Below are 19,212 nucleotides of genomic sequence, written 5' to 3'. Positions count from 1 at the left end.
CGTTTCCGGGAAAACAACAAAAACACGTGTGGCAAAATATTTAATGTTGCATGTTGATTTATTTTATTAAACAATGACGGCTCCTAGTAAAATATTTGCTGGGTACAGAGCCCTTGGATTTATTAGCAACGACGTACCACTGGCAGTGCGATACAATTTAACACACAAAGAAAATCACATCATTACTTGCGTTGGAAAAGCATTTCACATTTACAATGTAAATCTGTTTTTTTTTCTAGTACAGGTCAATTCAAGGAAATAATTGTCTAATTATAGAGATCATTATAGAGATCATTTCTTTATGTAGTATAACCAAATTCTCTCTCGGACGTATAAGCGTATTTACCATAATTATAGTCTGAACAGACATAGAAACTAAGAAAGTGTGGTTCTTTTTATGTCCGAAAATTGTTACATTACCCTGTATAAAGCTGGTATTTAAAACTTGTTGCACTATGTTTCAACAGTTGGATAAATGGACACACAAACCAGAATTGTATGACCTATCATACTCACTAAATCCTAATTTAAGTACTTGCATTGTTATTAACAAGATAAATCTTCCAATGACAGCCATCAAAACTTTCCCCCGCTTTATTAAATTTGCTAAATGGAGGGAGGCAACTTGCCCTGCACATTAAGAAAAGTATTGACTTAATGTGCACCCTGCACTACCATAATTAAAAAATATATATATATATATGCATTGATTGCAGTCTATGACAATCACTTTCTGCACAATTGTATTGGCTTCATACACAATAAATAAAACCTATTTTACCATAATTTCACTTAAAATCCATATTTTGTAAATGGTACATTTTTTTTATCATAAGATTTTTTTCAAACTCGGACAAAACATTTCAGTTGCAATTTTGCACTGTCATTTTGAAAATGGAAAGATCATGCTCAGTTTGTAGTCATCGAAATACTGAGATGGCCAGGAAGTACATGTAGCCCAGTGGTAAAGTTAGCCAAAACTTGCTTTGATCAGCTTGACTTTGTCGTGCCAGTCACCATAAGGCGAAATCTATATTGCCTTTTCAAAATAGTGACCACTTGCTTTGTACACAATCATGGATGAATGGTGAAGAACTTGAGGACCACCTTAGTAGTTCTATATTCATCAACCACTTGTCTTAAGAGGCCTTTTTGTGGCAGTTGCCCAATATTGATAGGGTTAAGGTTAGTTTTGGGGTTATGGTGATTCCCTCTTTATATATCTTTTAATATTATAATGGGGTTAACAGGCAGAAATCTTTACGTAAAGTGCTCGCTGATGATTGGTCAGTCTAGGATCGATCCCCATCAATGGGCCCATTAGACTATGTCTAGTTCCAGACAGTCACCATGACTGGTGTTTCAAAGACCATGGTATGTGCTTAATGAAGATATTTTTTATTACTAATGGAAACATGTAGTGGGTTGCCTCTCTAAGACTATTTCAGAATCCAGTATCCAATAATTAATAAATCAGTGTGCTCTAGTGGGGTCGTTAATTTTTTTGCGTGGAAACTGGAATACTGATGTCATTCAAATTAAAAATTAGCTAAATTACTACAATGCTTCACCACATTAAAATTAAGATTTGTCTACTTAATCTTGACTCATGTTAAAGTAGATCCGAATCCTATATTGAGCAGACAACATCATTCACATGTCTGTATGTTTTTGTTTTTCATAATTTTAGACAAAATGTTATGTTTAATTTTTAAAAGATGAAAGAACTAAAGAATACCATTTGTCAACTATATGGAAAAACTACTGTTGAACATGTTATATTTATTGTGTATGAAGCGAAAACAAGGATGCAAATTGCAACTCTCATTGACCTTAATGTGTAAATGTGACATGAATATCCAGGACTCCAGCCAGTAGGAAAGCAACTTGATAACTTTTTCTAACAATGTAACAATCAGCAAACAAGTACCTCAAACATGTATGACATATTGATGTGACATCAATGATACTTAAAACAGTGTTTGTTTAATGTCAAACCATTTTGAACTGGTGACGGGTTACACTGTTTTCTTTGCAAAGTAAAGTGCAATTAACTGCGAACAGTGATATTTAGCCAACCTTGACAGTGGCTTTCATCAAAAACCTTGATCCCGACTTCTGGTTAAATATGATGAGAATCGAGTTGCATAATAGGTAGACTATTGATTAGTTACGTCATTTGAATGAAAAGTAAGGTCAACACTTCATTACTTTCACAACAAAACTGGATTGATACTGATAGTTAAGTATTTGAAAAAAAATCAGGGAAAATATAATTCGTGGCTAGCAAATTACTTGCTGAACTCAACTCAACAAACATAAAACAGTGAGTTCACATGTTAAGTTTTATTAAGTGGCCAACTTGATCACAAAAACTGCCAATTCTATACACAATGCAAGCTGACACCATGACCTGGCAGATATATCAGACTAGACCTGAGCCCTGTTTTACAAAGTAATCTAAGAGCTAAAATCACCTTAAATCACTAAGTTTGACAGTAGGTGCTTTCCTAATTTTAGACATACTTGGTGACCATTTTGTCGTTGAAAATTAATAGTTTGTAATAGTAAGTATGTTGTAGCCCTATGCTCACATATAAACATGGTACAGCAAGAGGAAGCTCAGGTAGATGTAGGAACATGTTTTCTCTCATAATTTAAAGACCAAATTATGTAAAATGTCTGACCGGCACTTTAAATTTCCAACCAACACCATTACTGTCGGTCATTTGTCGACAACCAATTATAATATATCAGCATAATAATTTTAAGTAATCATTTTAAGATTATATACTTAACATCATTCAGTTCACTTTTCACTAACATCCAAGTTATATTTTGTGGTGTTACATTAACTATATAATTAAGGATGTTAGTAATCACAGTTCACAACAATGTTATTTTTTCTTCTGGATAACCACTAGGTTATGCTGTTCATACATTTACATGTCTGATCTAATGTTATGTGTATGAACAACTGATTTATTGCTTATATTAGCTAATACGGTTTGCTTTCTTTGCAGTCACAAGGACTAGGAATAACCAGTGTCAGTAAGTTACTGATTTTAATTTTTTACATTATAATTCTGTTAAATAAAGTATGAAACTGCATTAAACTAAATTTTTTTTTCATTTAAATTTTAATTTTGCTTTATTGGCCAGGGTAAATCCATTGTTGCATATTATCATATGGACAGTCACTTTATAAAAGATATACACTTTTAAAGTGTATGTCTTTTATAAAATTTTATCACATTAATTCCACTTGCATTGAATTTTTAGTCTAGAACCTTTGTTCTAAAAAAAATCCAAAACATACCACAGACATTATTTTGATAAGTGATGTCACTATAGTAAAAATACACACATTTATTGAGCCATTACTGAGTTATAAACCATGTAATGATGTCATTTTTTATAGTGCCTTAACATGCTATTAAATAACACAATAACAACGTTGGCTGATGTTTTCACCAGTAACTGATATCACTGTGTTAGCGCTCTATCATTTCACTGATGTTTTCAGATATTTCACTGAATGTTGTGTAATCGATAATACAATTTCTCCAGGTGACAGTCATGTGTCTGATATTACCTGTATGGTGGTTGACTCTCGATATGTGTTTACAGCCTGCAAAAACATGGTGTATGCGTTCAACAGAAACAGTAAAGTAAGCACCTTTTCATGTCTTTGTAGAATCATGAGCCATGCCTTTATGATACATATATGTCACTATGGAGTGAACTTTTTAAGTCCTAGCTTCTCATTATATATTTATATTTTTAATTTGTTATAAAATTAAACAACAGTTTTCTTAAAGATGCAATGTCTGGTTTCAATCGTATACAGTCAAGTTCTAAGTTCAAATACAAGCATAACTGCACTTTTAATTCACTCGCGAGTCATCGTCATTAACGCATATCGTCAAATGCTTACTAGCCAGTTAGAACAATTCTCGCCATTTTGTAATACCGAGCAGATTCTAGCAGCCACTTCCTACCAGCCAATTACGCTACCAGCCAATTTCAGCAGACACGCATGGCGACGTTCTAAACACTGGACTCATACGCCTTTTATAATGTGTGTTGTGGTGTGGGTTATACGAAACTAGTTGGACATCCTATATTAATTACCGTAGTACAGACGGATTTTTAAAGTGATGTTTCAGATATTATAAAAGTGCTTAATAAAATGGTTACGTTGTATTTATACGCATATTAGTAACAATAAGACTGTGAAAATGAGTCTTGGTTGTTATTTTGTTTTTGTGTTGTTATTATATAAAAATACTCTTTAAAACTCTAAAATTCTTAAGTTGTAGTGAATAATAAAAATTAGCATAACAGTGTGTTTAAAAGTGTGTGAAATACAGGTAACAATCGAAAGGCATATGAGTCCGGTGTTTAGAACGTCGCCATGAGTGTCTGCTGAAATTGGCTGCTAGCGTAATTGGCTGCTAGGAATTGGCTGCTAGAATCCGCTCGCTTTTTGTAATGCAACAATAGCCGAACCGTACTATTTTTAGCCCAGAGGGAGCCCGGCAAAAGTGTCCCACTTTCAAAATAATGGGTTTATTTTTAACTTAGAAAAGCAAGTGTGGTGAAACCAATTCGGAGTGCGGCGTCTTATATACACCAAACGTAATGGGATTTTCTGTTCTAAATGCTTAAATAATAAAAATATTCCAGACAATGCACGTTTAAGTCAGTTTTGGTTAAAAATATCAACAGGTCTGATATCTTGTCTGTAGAACAAGACACTTCATGTAGCAAGTAGTGGGATGTAGCTCGGTTCTTGGTGGCTGAAAGTTATTCCCTACGCCAACCAGTATCCTGCAACTGGTACATCAAAGGCAGTGGTATGTACTGTTCATGTCTGTGGGAAAGTGCATATAAAAGATGCCATCTTGCTTTTCTGTAGATGTAGCCTAGGTAACCAGGGCTAGCTCTGGCACTCACCAAATTCGCCAATTGCAAATTTTATGAACAATTGGCGAATTTTATTTTAATTTGGCAAAAAAAATTCATATAATAATTGGGGTTTTGTTGGAAAATAACTGGGTTTTGCATGTTTTTTTAGATAATTTAGCGAAAAAAAATTCTAACCCAGAGCTAGCCCTGGTAACAACGGCATATTTCCTCTCAATCTCCGTCTTTCTTTTTATATTTAGTAACTTGTTAACAGTTAATTAGGAATTTATTTATTTTTGCAGGTTTGTCGTGTGTATGAAGGTCATGAACATGAGGTTCAGTTTCTCTTAGTGTTTGGAAATCATCTGATTTCTACCGACATCTCCAGCCATGTCAGAGTATGGAACATTGACTCAGAGGGTATGACATTTAAAGACAGCAAATCAGACAGCTGACTTTTTAAATGGCGTAACAAATTATTACCTGGAACATTAAACATTTAATTTGTAATGTACAGTTTCATCCAACTACATAGTCGTATCAATTTTAACATAAAATTGAATTACAGGTACAATCATTAAAATTGCATTGCAGGGCTAGCTCTGGATGGTCAGAAAATTTCGTCAAATTATCAAAAAAATGCTAAATCTATAGCTATTTTGCAACAAAATAACAACTATTACACCCATTTTTTTCGCCAAATTAAAATAAAATTCGCCAAAAGTTCCAGAGCTAGCCCTGCATCGTTCGTTTTAGTTAAGGTTAGCTATTTTAAATTGTTTGCAAAACAGCTTATAGTTTTATTATCTGAAGAAACAAAGAAAGAAAGAAATGTTTTATTTAACTACGCACTTTATTGACGGTTATATGGTGTCAGACATATGGTTAAGGACCACACAGATATTGAGAGAGGAAACCCGCTGTCGCCACTTCATATGCTACTCTTTTCGATTAGCAGCATGTATCTTTTATATGCACCATCCCACAGACAGGGTAGTACATACCATGGCCTTTGATATACCAGTCTTGGTGCAGTGGCTGGAACGAGAAATAGCCCAATAGACCCACGGATGGGGATCGATCTCACACCGACTGCGCATCGAGCGAGCATTGTACCACTGGGCTACGTCCCGCCCGCCCGCCGCCCCCCCCCCCCCCCCCCCACCCCCCGAAGAAACAGGTATCGGTAAACAGTAATATATAGCAGTGATAGCTTTGTAATTTGCCAGCTTCACCAGTTGTGAATTTTAGAAACAATATGCAGATTTTATTTTAAATTGTCAAAATACTTTCAACTAATAATTGATATATTGTCAGAAAACAACTGGGTTTCTAAGTTTTTAAATGTGTAACCATTTAGAACTAACTGACGGTAATGTTGTGTGTACATCATATGGATAATATTATTCATGTATTAATAAGTTTTCTTTGATTTACAGAGATTTATTCTGAGATGACTTTCAGTACTGACTCGTTCACACTGTCGGTGATGATGCATCCTGTGGCGTATCTCAACAAGATTCTACTGGGGAGCAAACAGGGCATCATGCAACTGTGGAACATCAAGACTGACAGAATGATCTACAGGTTTAAGAGCTGGGACATTCCTATCACTGTAATAGAACAGGTAAGAGCTGGGACATTCCTATCACTGTAATAGAACAGGTTTAAGAGCTGGGACATTCCTATCACTGTAATAGAACAGGTTTAAGAGCTGGGACATTCCTATCACTGTAATAGAACAGGTTTAAGAGCTGGGACATTCCTATCACTGTAATAGAACAGATTTAAGAGCTGGGACATTCCTATCACTGTAATAGAACAGGTTAGAGCTGGGACATTCCTATCACTGTAATAGAACAGATAAGAGCTGGGACATTCCTATCACTGTAATAGAACAGAGAGCTGGGACATTCCTATCACTGTAATAGAACAGGTTTAAGAGCTGGGACATTCCTATCACTGTAATAGAACAGGTTTAAGAGCTGGGACATTCCTATCACTGTAATAGAACAGGTAAGAGCTGGGACATTCCTATCACTGTAATAGAACAGGTTAGAGCTGGGACATTCCTATCACTGTAATAGAACAGGTAAGAGCTGGGACATTCCTATCACTGTAATAGAACAGGTTTAAGAGCTGGGACATTCCTATCACTGTAATAGAACAGGTTTAAGAGCTGGGACATTCCTATCACTGTAATAGAACAGGTTTAAGAGCTGGGACATTCCTATCACTGTAATAGAACAGGTTTAAGAGCTGGGACATTCCTATTACTGTAATAGAACAGGTTAGAGCTGGGACATTCCTATCACTGTAATAGAACAGGTAAGAGCTGGGACATTCCTATCACTGTAATAGAACAGGTAAGAGCTGGGACATTCCTATCACTGTAATAGAACAGGTAAGAGCTGGGACATTCCTATCACTGTAATAGAACAGGTAAGAGCTGGGACATTCCTATCACTGTAATAGAACAGGTAAGAGCTGGGACATTCCTATCACTGTAATAGAACAGGTAAGAGCTGGGACATTCCTATCACTGTAATAGAACAGGTTTAAGAGCTGGGACATTCCTATCACTGTAATAGAACAGGTTTAAGAGCTGGGACATTCCTATCACTGTAATAGAACAGGTTTAAGAGCTGGGACATTCCTATCACTGTAATAGAACAGGTAAGAGCTGGGACATTCCTATCACTGTAATAGAACAGGTAAGAGCTGGGACATTCCTATCACTGTAATAGAACAGGTAAGAGCTGGGACATTCCTATCACTGTAATAGAACAGGTTTAAGAGCTGGGACATTCCTATCACTGTAATAGAACAGGTTTAAGAGCTGGGACATTCCTATCACTGTAATAGAACATTCCTTTAAGAGCTGGGACATTCCTATCACTGTAATAGAACAGGTTTAAGAGCTGGGACATTCCTATCACTGTAATAGAACAGGTAAGAGCTGGGACATTCCTATCACTGTAATAGAACAGGTAAGAGCTGGGACATTCCTATCACTGTAATAGAACAGGTTAGAGCTGGGACATTCCTATCACTGTAATAGAACAGGTTAGAGCTGGGACATTCCTATCACTGTAATAGAACAGGTAAGAGCTGGGACATTCCTATCACTGTAATAGAACAGGTAAGAGCTGGGACATTCCTATCACTGTAATGGAACAGGTAAGAGCTGGGACATTCCTATCACTGTAATAGAACAGGTAAGAGCTGGGACATTCCTATCACTGTAATAGAACAGGTAAGAGCTGGGACATTCCTATCACTGTAATAGAACAGGTAAGAGCTGGGACATTCCTATCACTGTAATAGAACAGGTAAGAGCTGGGACATTCCTATCACTGTAATAGAACAGGTTTAAGAGCTGGGACATTCCTATCACTGTAATAGAACAGGTTTAAGAGCTGGGACATTCCTATCACTGTAATAGAACAGGTTTAAGAGCTGGGACATTCCTATCACTGTAATAGAACAGGTAAGAGCTGGGACATTCCTATCACTGTAATAGAACAGGTAAGAGCTGGGACATTCCTATCACTGTAATAGAACAGGTAAGAGCTGGGACATTCCTATCACTGTAATAGAACAGGTTTAAGAGCTGGGACATTCCTATCACTGTAATAGAACAGGTTTAAGAGCTGGGACATTCCTATCACTGTAATAGAACAGGTTTAAGAGCTGGGACATTCCTATCACTGTAATAGAACAGGTAAGAGCTGGGACATTCCTATCACTGTAATAGAACAGGTAAGAGCTGGGACATTCCTATCACTGTAATAGAACAGGTTAGAGCTGGGACATTCCTATCACTGTAATAGAACAGGTTAGAGCTGGGACATTCCTATCACTGTAATAGAACAGGTAAGAGCTGGGACATTCCTATCACTGTAATAGAACAGGTTTAAGAGCTGGGACATTCCTATCACTGTAATAGAACAGGTTTAAGAGCTGGGACATTCCTATCACTGTAATAGAACAGGTTTAAGAGCTGGGACATTCCTATCACTGTAATAGAACAGGTTTAAGAGCTGGGACATTCCTATCACTGTAATAGAACAGGTAAGAGCTGGGACATTCCTATCACTGTAATAGAACAGATTTATGGTCTTTGAATTTAGGAGATAAGAAAATTTATTTGCCAGATTTTTTGTTTACAATACCTCAAGATATTGAGTTGAAATTTTGTACATTTCTTTTTAAAGTTAAATTTAGTTTTATTTAGCGACACCACTAGAGCACATTGATTTATTAATCATCGGCTATTTGGCAGTTTTGACATATAGAGGAAACCTGCTACATTTTCCCATTATTAGCAAGAGATCCTTTGTATGCACCATCCCACAAAGAGGATAGCACATACCACAGACATTGATATACCTGTAGTGTTACACTGGCTAGAATGAGAACTAGTCCAAAGGCTCCACCAATGGGGATTGATCCTAGATCGAACGCGCATCAAGCGAGTACTTTACCACTGCGTTTCTTATTAATGTACTGCTACAGATCAGATTTGATTTTCATGGTAATTTACCCGTTTTTCACAGAGTTATGGCCCTTGATCTTGGGAGATACAAACATTTGTTGTGCCCAGTAGGCCTAATGGGAAAATGTAGTAGGTTTCTTCTAAAACTACATGTCAGAAATTACCAATTGTTTGACATCCAATAGCCAATTATTAATTTATCAGTGTGCTCTAATTGTGTTGTTATACCAAACAAATTTAAAATAACTTTCCATCCAAGACAGGGTTAGTTGTTAGGGAAAGGGAAATTGGTGTGGTGGCTGTACACCTTCCCACTTAGTTATCAAGGCTTGTACTGGGTTGGAGTGGCAGGCATAAAAATCCTGGATATTCATAAAATTTGCAAATACCATTTTCCAGACTTGGAAAGTCATGCAGTTTTAAGTTGGGTCATGAAGAAAATAAAAGAAGTTGGTTTATTATGGATTTTTTGGTTGTCTACTATAATACAGAAAAAGAGATGGATTATTAACGTTAAAACTCTAATATTACTGATGACTACAGAAGAATCCTTTTAAAATATCATAAAAAAAGCCCTTAAAATTCATTGAACGTCATGGAATTTGGTTGTTAATGTATTGGATCCTTAAGGCTGATGACACCACTGTCTGTTCATATAATATACACGTTAATGTCATGTTCATTTTCTTGACATATTTGAAGGCCCCTGCCGTTGATGTTGTTGCTGTGGGCCTGGCCGATGGAAGAATCATCCTGCACAATCTACTTTACGATGAGGTCGTCATGGCGTACAAACAAGACTGGGGAATGGTTACAAGCATTTCATTTAGAACAGGTACATAACAACAAATAACTGTGGCAGAGATATATAGTTCATCAAATATATGTAGGAGGATTATTGCATGTCATGGGCATTACAATTAATTAAGAAAACATGAAAGGGGGGTGCCACACCCATCTAAAACGGACCAGTGAGAACACTGTTTAACATTAGGTTATTTGCTGGTTAGATAAATATAATTTATGTAACCAAAGAACCAGTTACTTGGATAAAAATCAAGTGAACAGACTTATATTTACCTAAGATTTTGCAATATATACTAAAACGCAAAAGAAATGCAGGTCCTGACAATGAGAAGGAAATACACTTTTTAAAGCAATATCTTTGGTGGAATTGAACCTGAACGGTGCTAACGGACATGGCATACACGCACACCGTGGTCCCACCCGTGTGTCAATTTCATTACCTGAGTGACGTAACGAATTCTCAAAACACGTTATTTGCACGTGCTGGATCACCCATATTGTGAATCCAATGCAAACACGCTCAATGAAATGCTCTAAAAGCCGACATACCTGGATTTAATCGCATACGTTGAATTTGAGTGGTGAGAGACAACAGAATCAATTTTTCCAAAAGTCCAGCGAGGGATGGCCATCGGGATGTTGCAAGCCGGACAGACTCGTACTGCTGTAGCCAACCAATTGGGATGCCATTATTCGACAGTCACACAGCTTTCCCAACGTCACCAAATCCGTGGATCCGTGAACAATCGACTACGCACCGGCCGCCCAAGGGTGACAACTGCAGCCCAAGACCGGTACCTCCGGGTTACCCACCTTAGGAATCGGATGATGCCAGCAACTCACACCGTTCACCAGGTGCATGACCCACGTGGTACAGTGTCCGCCGGTACCGTCCGCCGCCGTCTGAGGGCCAGCAGGACTCCGTAACCGCCGTCCCTATGTGGGACCAATATTGACCTCTCAGCATGGCCAACGACGTCAACAGTGGGTGCAACAACATCAACAATGGCGACGTGTCCAGTTTTGTTTATGGATGAGAGGCGTTACAACCTTTCCAACACTGATGGCTGAATCCGAGTATGGCGACGTCGACATGAACGTTACTCCGACTTCTGTGTTCTGCAGGACAACCAATGGGGCGGGGGTAGTCTGATGGTGTGGGGTGGGTTTACATTCAACCACAGAACACAACTTCATGTCTTCAGACAACGAGTTAATGCCGCCGTGCACCAAAATGACATCATCAACAACCACGTCGTTTCCTTCTTTGCTACCCACCCACGTGTGCGCTTGCTGCAGCAAAACAATGCCAGGCCTCACACGGCCAGAGCAACACAGGCGTTGCTGGCTCAGCATAACATCCCAACGTTGCCGTGGCCGGCCTTATCACCGGACATGGCACCTATCGAACACGTCTGGGATGAAATCGGATGTCCCCTGCAGGCTCGCGGACATCCTCAGAATCTCAAGGCGGAGACGTTGTACTGCCTGTTTGAATGCCTGTGGTGGTCGCACACGATACTGACATCGACAATGCTACAGGTCGTCTTTTTCACATTTTTTAACATGGACCCCCACCCTGCTTTATGAAATGAAACAATGTCCAAAAATGAATTCAATCCAAAATTTCCAACACCAATGTGTGCAGAATTGGAGTGGCTCCAAAATAAATGTTGAAATCCGCATATAGTGTTGCATTTTTTATATTTTATATCCAATTTAATGAGAACCTGCGTTTCTTTTGTGTTTTAGTATAATGCCCTACATTTTTTTATTTATTGTGGACTGGTTCATAGGCTGTCAATATTTCCATACTCGTGCTTCCAGAAATAGGTTTTACTGCATCTCTTTGTATTGGTCCTATATTTTATTTAATAATAGATGTAGCCAGCTAAAACAGTTTTGTTAATCACCGTTCACCTGGTTAATTCTGTCTGCCGATCATCCCAAATACCAGTCCAGGTGTGTGAAAGTTTTCTACAAGTGTGATGTCATGGGAATTATTTAGTTAAACAAAAAACATTTGGTAGGCTATATATTTTCACCAAATCAAAAGAATAAATGTATGCTGAACACCCCAACACTAAAAAACACATTGGCTAATGGGTATTTATCAAAAAGATAGATATTTGAAAAATGGTCTTGGATAAAAACATATGATATATTTGCTTGAAAATAACATTTCATCAAAGAAACAAGAAAATCATGCAAAACAATAGTGAGTTTAATGTCCAGGGCCCCGTTCCACGAATTGATCATAATATTAAGATCACCTTAAGTGCATACGGTAGTTATGCAATTACGGTGATCTTAGCACTAAGATCGCTTCGTGGAATGGGGCCCTGTTTAGTTTCCATATTTGTGTTTTAAACAGAGTGCCATAGTGAATTTACTATAAAGAATGTAAATCGACAACAGGTGTGATGTCATGGAAACTATTATTTCAGTAAATACAAATCAAGATATTTTGAACTGTATGGGTGATAGATGTGTTTATGTTTTTTCAGATGGTCATCCGGTCATGGCAACAGGTAGTTCTGCTGGACACATTGCACTGTGGAACCTGGAAGAACAGAAACTGCTGTGTCAGATGCGAAACTCGCACACCAGTGCCGTCACCGGGATGCAGTGTCTGACATCTGAACCTTTAATGGTCACCTCGGCAGCAGATAACTCTGTGAAGGTCATTGTCTCTACACTTTTATTTACTGTAACACTGTCACTTTTAATATTAGTTTTTTGCTTCCTGTCCAGAACTTAATACCTACATTGAAAGTTTAATACCATATCATATGCAGTACTTTGAAAGAAAAAGAAAATCAGTCTGCAGGTAGATAAAAGTGCAATTTAAAATTTAACCTTTTCATAGTGTGATGCCATGCTGGACACTGTCTATTTAATTATGTTGTGGATGCAATAGCATGCTGCACATCATTATTAGTTTAATGTCATGAAAAGGCTGAGTCCATGACGTCATTGCAGCACAGACGCTAAAAGTTATTGGATTACATCAGTGCCTGCTGCAGATAAGTCACACAAAACCTCACATTGTCTCCCTTCTCCTCTAGATGTACCAGCAGGGTTCGAACTTAACGGTAGCCCGATCGCCCCTGGTGACTGAAAACGACGACGGGCAACTGAAAACCCACAGTAAGGTTGCCCACCTGGCGACCGATTTTTTAATAATTTTTTTTAATCAATAATTAATAAATAAATAAAAGTACAGCTATGTAGCCTACTTTGCACCATGAAAACGTGTAGGTCTGCTTTTACATATAAACATATGCCCAATATAAGAATAGGTGTACAGTAAGTTAAGTGGCATGTAAAATGGGGCACAAGATTCAGCCCTGGTTATTTGTACACGTCATAGATCGTATCCACTGAACATTATATTTTAGGTGGGTTTTTTTATTATTATTATTTCATTGAGATGAAGTGGGGGGAGGAAGGGGTTGTGTCTGTTATACCAGTGCTCAACGTTTGGTGAACGCAAGCATCTTTGTTTGTTGGAAATTATATAATCGGGAATTATATAATCCTATTATCTAATTTAATATGAAACGCTAAGCGATTTCGCAAACCTAACACGTGTGTAGCTCGTGTCCTAACACGTGCGTAACTCGTGTTCCAACTTCTAACACGTGCATACCGTATATCTTCGCCTGTAAGTCGATCTCGGCTATAAGTCGAGTCCCTAATTTCAAGCCCTGAAAACGTATTTTTTTATTGACCCGTTTATAAGTCGACCCATGAAAAACTACTTATAAATATTGAAATATTTCTTATTTTCAGCACATGAGAACAATAATATTTGAACAAAATAAAATTATTTTACAAACTTCGGTTTTCACGTTTTGTACATCGCAATATAATCAGACTATTCCAATCAAACTATCATTATTACATAGCATCAAAACGAAATATTCCCTTAGTAGAGAGTGAAAGCTGTTTGACTGTTACTGTATAGTATTGTACAGATGGTTTTGTGCACAGACAACAACTTTATTTATAAACACTGACAACAGATCACTACGATAAAACTGAAAGTATCACGTTTTGCCGCCATATTAATACATGTAAGGAGGATAACTCTGGAAAGTACACTGGTTTTTGTATCAAATGATGTGTGTCCCTATTGCTCTAGATAGTGAACTGCAGAGATCAGTCTATTTTAAGAGAAAGCTCAGTAATATTCATGAAGTTAATCACCGCCAAAACATTGTTTGAACAACCATTAATGCCAGTGACCAGATTTCAAAATAAACTCAGGCAACAGGTAGTTAGTATTGTTTACATTTTTACTATTAGTGATGACTGTTAATTTAACTAAGTGGACTGTTGTCTTGGCATGTGAGTGAGATCGTACGCCTTTTCGCATAACCAAAACCGTTATAATGCCAAAAAAAATAGGTTATAAAAAATAAATGTGTCAAATTAACATATTTGAGTATAAATACATGGCATACTTCAACAATAAAATTTGTAAAATAATCCCCAAAACAGTAATATTTTTTGGTGAATTTTTTTTACCCTCTTATAAGTCGACCCCCCAAGTTATAAAATAATTTTTGGGTGAAAAAAATTCGACTTATAGGCGAAGATATACGGTAGTTTGTGACCCATCACATGCATAGTTCAAAATAAATGTTTTCTCTTATAATCTGTTGCAATACTGTTGTTTTTTTAGAAAATATTATTCGGGCAAGTGAAAGTGCTGTCACCACTTGCCCGGATGGCAACTCAAAAAAAAAGTTATGCGCAGACACTGTACCAGTTGGTCATATGCCAAGCAAATCAACCTTTTGTTTTTACTCTATACTCTGTCTGCTGATATTTTTGTTCCTTATGTGGCTGTAGTATCAACCAATCCACCAGAAATACAGTAGCATTATGTTTCAATAGTTTATATCATTTCTACTTTTTGTGTTTTCATTGTGTCTCCTTTGTTTTGATGTAGCTGTGGATATTTGATCTGCCGGACGGCGGAGGACGAGTACTGCATCAGAGATGTGGCCACAGTGAACCACCCAACATGGTCCGACATTACGGAGCAGACGGGCAGAACATTCTCAGTGCTGGTTTGTAGGAAGATAGCATCTAGTTTTCAGTAATCAGGCGCGGATCCAGGATTGTTTAATTGAGGGGGTCCAAAAGCTGTTCTTGTTTTTGAAAATAGAATTTAAAGGTCCTTGACAGATGGTCGGGATAAGTTTGCATTTTTGGTGTATTCTGTAATATTTATTGTTTAACCACAAATAGGGGGGCTCAGGCCCCTTGGGCCCTCACTTGAATCTGTGCCTGGTAATAGTGTCAGCATAAAATTAGATATATGATAGTAGAAGGAATCATTTCTGTCCCAACTAAAAATATTATTGCTCTGTTTTTATACCTAGATCCTGTTATCCTAACATTTTTATTGACATAATTTTTATTCCTATGAAAAGATACATGTAACTGATATATTTGAATTCCTTTGGTAAAATAAATTAGTATTTCTAATTGGCTGTAATATTTATTGTCATTGAATGTTTGTTTTTATTGTTACAAGATATGCTTTTGCTGTTTTCTCTCTCCCCCCCCCCCCCCCCCCCCCCTCCACAAAGAGAGCAAGAAAATATATTAAGAAAATGGATTGCTTTGAAATGTATAGTGAAATTGGATCTTTGAATATTCAATTTCATTATTTCTAATTTAGCCAAATAGTTAACATAGTCTTGTGTATTTAATTTGTCCTTTTAATTACTGTTTATTTTGATTAAATGTGATATGACAATGTACAGGTTATTTAATATTTAATATAAACAGTTATCAAAGTTATATTTGACTGCATATTGTTTAGTAATAACATTCAGACATATTATTTTGCTTCTGGTTTTATTCAGCTTTGTTAATTCAATCCATACTTACTACCAACATAAAATCTATAGGTCAGGACAGCACTCTGAGGTCTTTTTCCACAATTCACGAGAAACATAACAAAAGTTTGGGTCGGGCATCATACCACAAGAAAGCAAGCAAAAAGTCTGGACTGAAGAGAGATCTACACAAGATGCCGCCCATCACTCAGTTTGCTTCAGGTCTGTATTAACAATGAAAATCACAATGAAAATAAAGCATACATATACATTTTGTATATGCAAGCATTGTTTTCCTAGTTTGCAGTAAATGGCCACATAGAGCTTCAGAGATACATGTATATGTTACAGTCAATGTGTAAAACCAGGCAATCTGTAGAATGCCTGAAATTTCAGGCAATCTGTAAAGTAACTGATTCACTCAGGCAATCTGTATATTGCCTAAATATTTCAGGCAATATACACATTGCCTGACTTTTCAAGGTAATGTTTAGACACATTGCCTGAAATGAAAGATCCACCATTCATTGACAGCAATTGTTATAAAGGTAAACACAACTAGTGACAAAATGCAATATTATTTAATTCGCTACGGATTTGAGATAAAGACTTTAAAACAAGTAAAAATCTAAACCAAACACATAATTGATAATTAATCACAAGATGCACATCATTAAAACAATTTGAATATTTTTGCTACATATTTGAGATAAATACATTAAAACATACATACATCATTAAAACAATTTGAATATTTTTGCTACGGATTTGAGATAAATACATTAAAACATACATAGACTTGAAGAGTTCAATACTTTCCCTCATAATGTTTGCATATCTAGACAAAAACTTAACCATTTTGTTGCGACCACCATGTCCAGTTGAAATGTGAGCATGCTTAATGATGTCATACATAGCATCAATGTTCACAAAGTATATTTGTTCCTCTGCCAATTTGGCACACTTGCGAATTAACTTCTCCACATCACCACACTGGAGTATTTTGTACCGTCCTAGAATGTAGTATTGTTTAGCAGTTTTTAATTTGACCGAACAAGCTTCCTTCAACTCATCCATCATTTGGAAATATTCCTCTTTAAGCACTGACTGGCCTTCTTTGCTAGAAGTAATTCCTTAAAACGAACATCCATTAACTCTGCCATTGCTGAGCAATGATATGCCTGCCTATCCATACTGTATTTATGGAGAGACACCTTTACCCTGGCTTCTAATCCGTTGCAAAAACATTCATATACCATATTAAGATATGCTAACATCAAAAGATTATTCTTTCAAAGTATAGAATCAATAGATTAAGACAGGTTAACATCAAAAGTTATCATGAATGCATGTTCAACGGGCTTCTAATCCATTGAAAAAACAATCTATTTTAAGGTAATTAACCGTTATGATTATTCTTTCAAAGTATAGAATTAACAGATTAAGACAGTGTGAGATTAAAAGCAATATTTTGAATCTCAGTTACTTTGATGTCAAGCTTTTCGTCAGTGTTTTGTTTTTGGAGAATGTCTTTGTGGAGATTTTTATTTGAAATAAATTACATAATTTTAACTAATATTGCATTTTGTCACTAGGTGTGTTTACCTTTACAACAATTGCTGTCAATGAATGGTGGATCTTTCATTTCAGGCAATGTGTCTAGAAATTACCTTGAAAAGTCAGGCAATGTGTATATTGCCTGAAATATTTAGGCAATATACAGATTGCCTGAGTGAATCAGTTACTTTACAGATTGCCTGAAATTTGAAATTTTCAGGCATTCTACAGATTGTCTGGTTTTACACATTGACTGTAACATATATAGAAGATATTTCATGTTTTTCGTCAAATATGATTTGTATCTCATCGAGTGAAATTTGCAATCATATCTCACGAGTCGCGCTTGCATGACGAATGTGATATGATTGCAAACTTCACTCGATGAGATATGAATCATATTTGACAAAAAACATGAAATTATCTATTTATTATATAACTTACCAAGGCAAGTTACCTTTATTTTTAAAATGCCAGCAGCAAAATAGTTTCGGCTTTCTTGCAGTGAAGATAACACATTTTAGAGTGAAATAGTGAAATTTTCACTCTAAAATGTGTTTTCGTCACTGAGTGACTGATAACACTTTTATTTCACTGATATTTTAAGATATTTCACTAAATGTTTTATAATAAAACCCCATAATCTTTAATACATGACTTCCAGTTCCAAAATTTAAGGTTTTAAAGTCATCCTTATTAAAACATATCTTTTTATAAAATAGTGTTTCATTTTAAGAATGCCACAATCAAAGACAAAGACATTTTTTAGCATGTCACAAACTATGTGAATAATATGAGATATCCTTTCGGTGTGGGACTACTTGACAGGACTGTGCACCACACTTTGTGTCAGTTGAGCTATCTCGGTATCATCTGAACCCAGAGTATATGGATCCTGCAGTGCTTGCTGGGTAATCATCCCCCATGTGAGGAGTCATACACTCAGGAGAAACAACCATAATCGCATCCATGAAGTGTGTGAATTTAGTGTGTGTAACCTTACATCTCTTGTGTGAAATTTAGTGTGTATAACATTACATCTCTTGTGTGGAATTTAGTGTGTGTAGCCTTACATCTCTTGTGTGAAATTTAATGTGTGTATCCTTACATCTCTTGTGTGAAATTTAGTGTGTGTAGCCTTACATCTCGTGTGTGAATTTAGTGTGTATAGCATTACATCTCTTGTGTGAAATTTAGTGTGTTAGCCTTATATCTCTTGTGTGAAATTTAGTGTGTGTAGCCTTACATCTCTTGTGTGTGAATTTAGTGTGTATAGCATTACATCTCTTGTGTGAAATTTAGTGTTTTAGCCTTATACCTCTTGTGTGAAATTTAGTGTGTGTAGCCTTACATCTCTTATGTGTGAATTTAGTGTGTAATCTTACATCTCTTGTGTGGAATTTAGTGTGTTGCCTTACATCTCTTGTGTGAATTTAGTGTGTGTAGCCTTACATCTCATGTGTGTGAATTTAGTGTGTGTGGCCTTACATCTCTTCAATGAGTCTAGCTGTGCACTCTGGTACTGCAATGAAAAATCCCCTTTACCTCAGTTTGGCCACAACCCAGTACCTACCAGCCTTG

At 36.6% G+C, this 19,212-nt stretch overlaps 1 protein-coding gene across 4 annotated transcripts in view; it reads left to right on the top strand.

Annotated features, from left to right (window-relative positions):
* Positions 1 to 19,212, top strand: part of LOC121375579 (WD repeat-containing protein 36-like) — a 38,939-nt gene that overhangs the window by 8,020 nt on the left and 11,707 nt on the right. For 3 of the 4 annotated variants that reach the window (XM_041503102.1, XM_041503101.1, XM_041503100.1), the window contains 8 exons: positions 3,024 to 3,051; positions 3,571 to 3,671; positions 5,214 to 5,331; positions 6,351 to 6,538; positions 10,112 to 10,244; positions 12,724 to 12,899; positions 15,177 to 15,297; positions 16,147 to 16,296. In XM_041503102.1, coding sequence (XP_041359036.1) covers positions 3,600 to 3,671; positions 5,214 to 5,331; positions 6,351 to 6,538; positions 10,112 to 10,244; positions 12,724 to 12,899; positions 15,177 to 15,297; positions 16,147 to 16,296 — 958 coding nt within the window. In that variant the 5' untranslated portion in view covers positions 3,024 to 3,051; positions 3,571 to 3,599. Of the gene's footprint in view, positions 1 to 11; positions 218 to 3,023; positions 3,052 to 3,570; positions 3,672 to 5,213; positions 5,332 to 6,350; positions 6,539 to 10,111; positions 10,245 to 12,723; positions 12,900 to 15,176; positions 15,298 to 16,146; positions 16,297 to 19,212 lie in introns of those variants that run through there. The other variant, XM_041503099.1, reaches the window with a different exon arrangement.

Source organism: Gigantopelta aegis, chromosome 6, assembly GCF_016097555.1.
Source record: "Gigantopelta aegis isolate Gae_Host chromosome 6, Gae_host_genome, whole genome shotgun sequence".
Classification (NCBI taxonomy): Eukaryota; Metazoa; Mollusca; class Gastropoda; order Neomphalida; family Peltospiridae; genus Gigantopelta; species Gigantopelta aegis.
The sequence above is the reverse complement of the archived record's forward strand: the minus strand, read 5'-3'. Positions and strand labels throughout refer to the sequence as shown.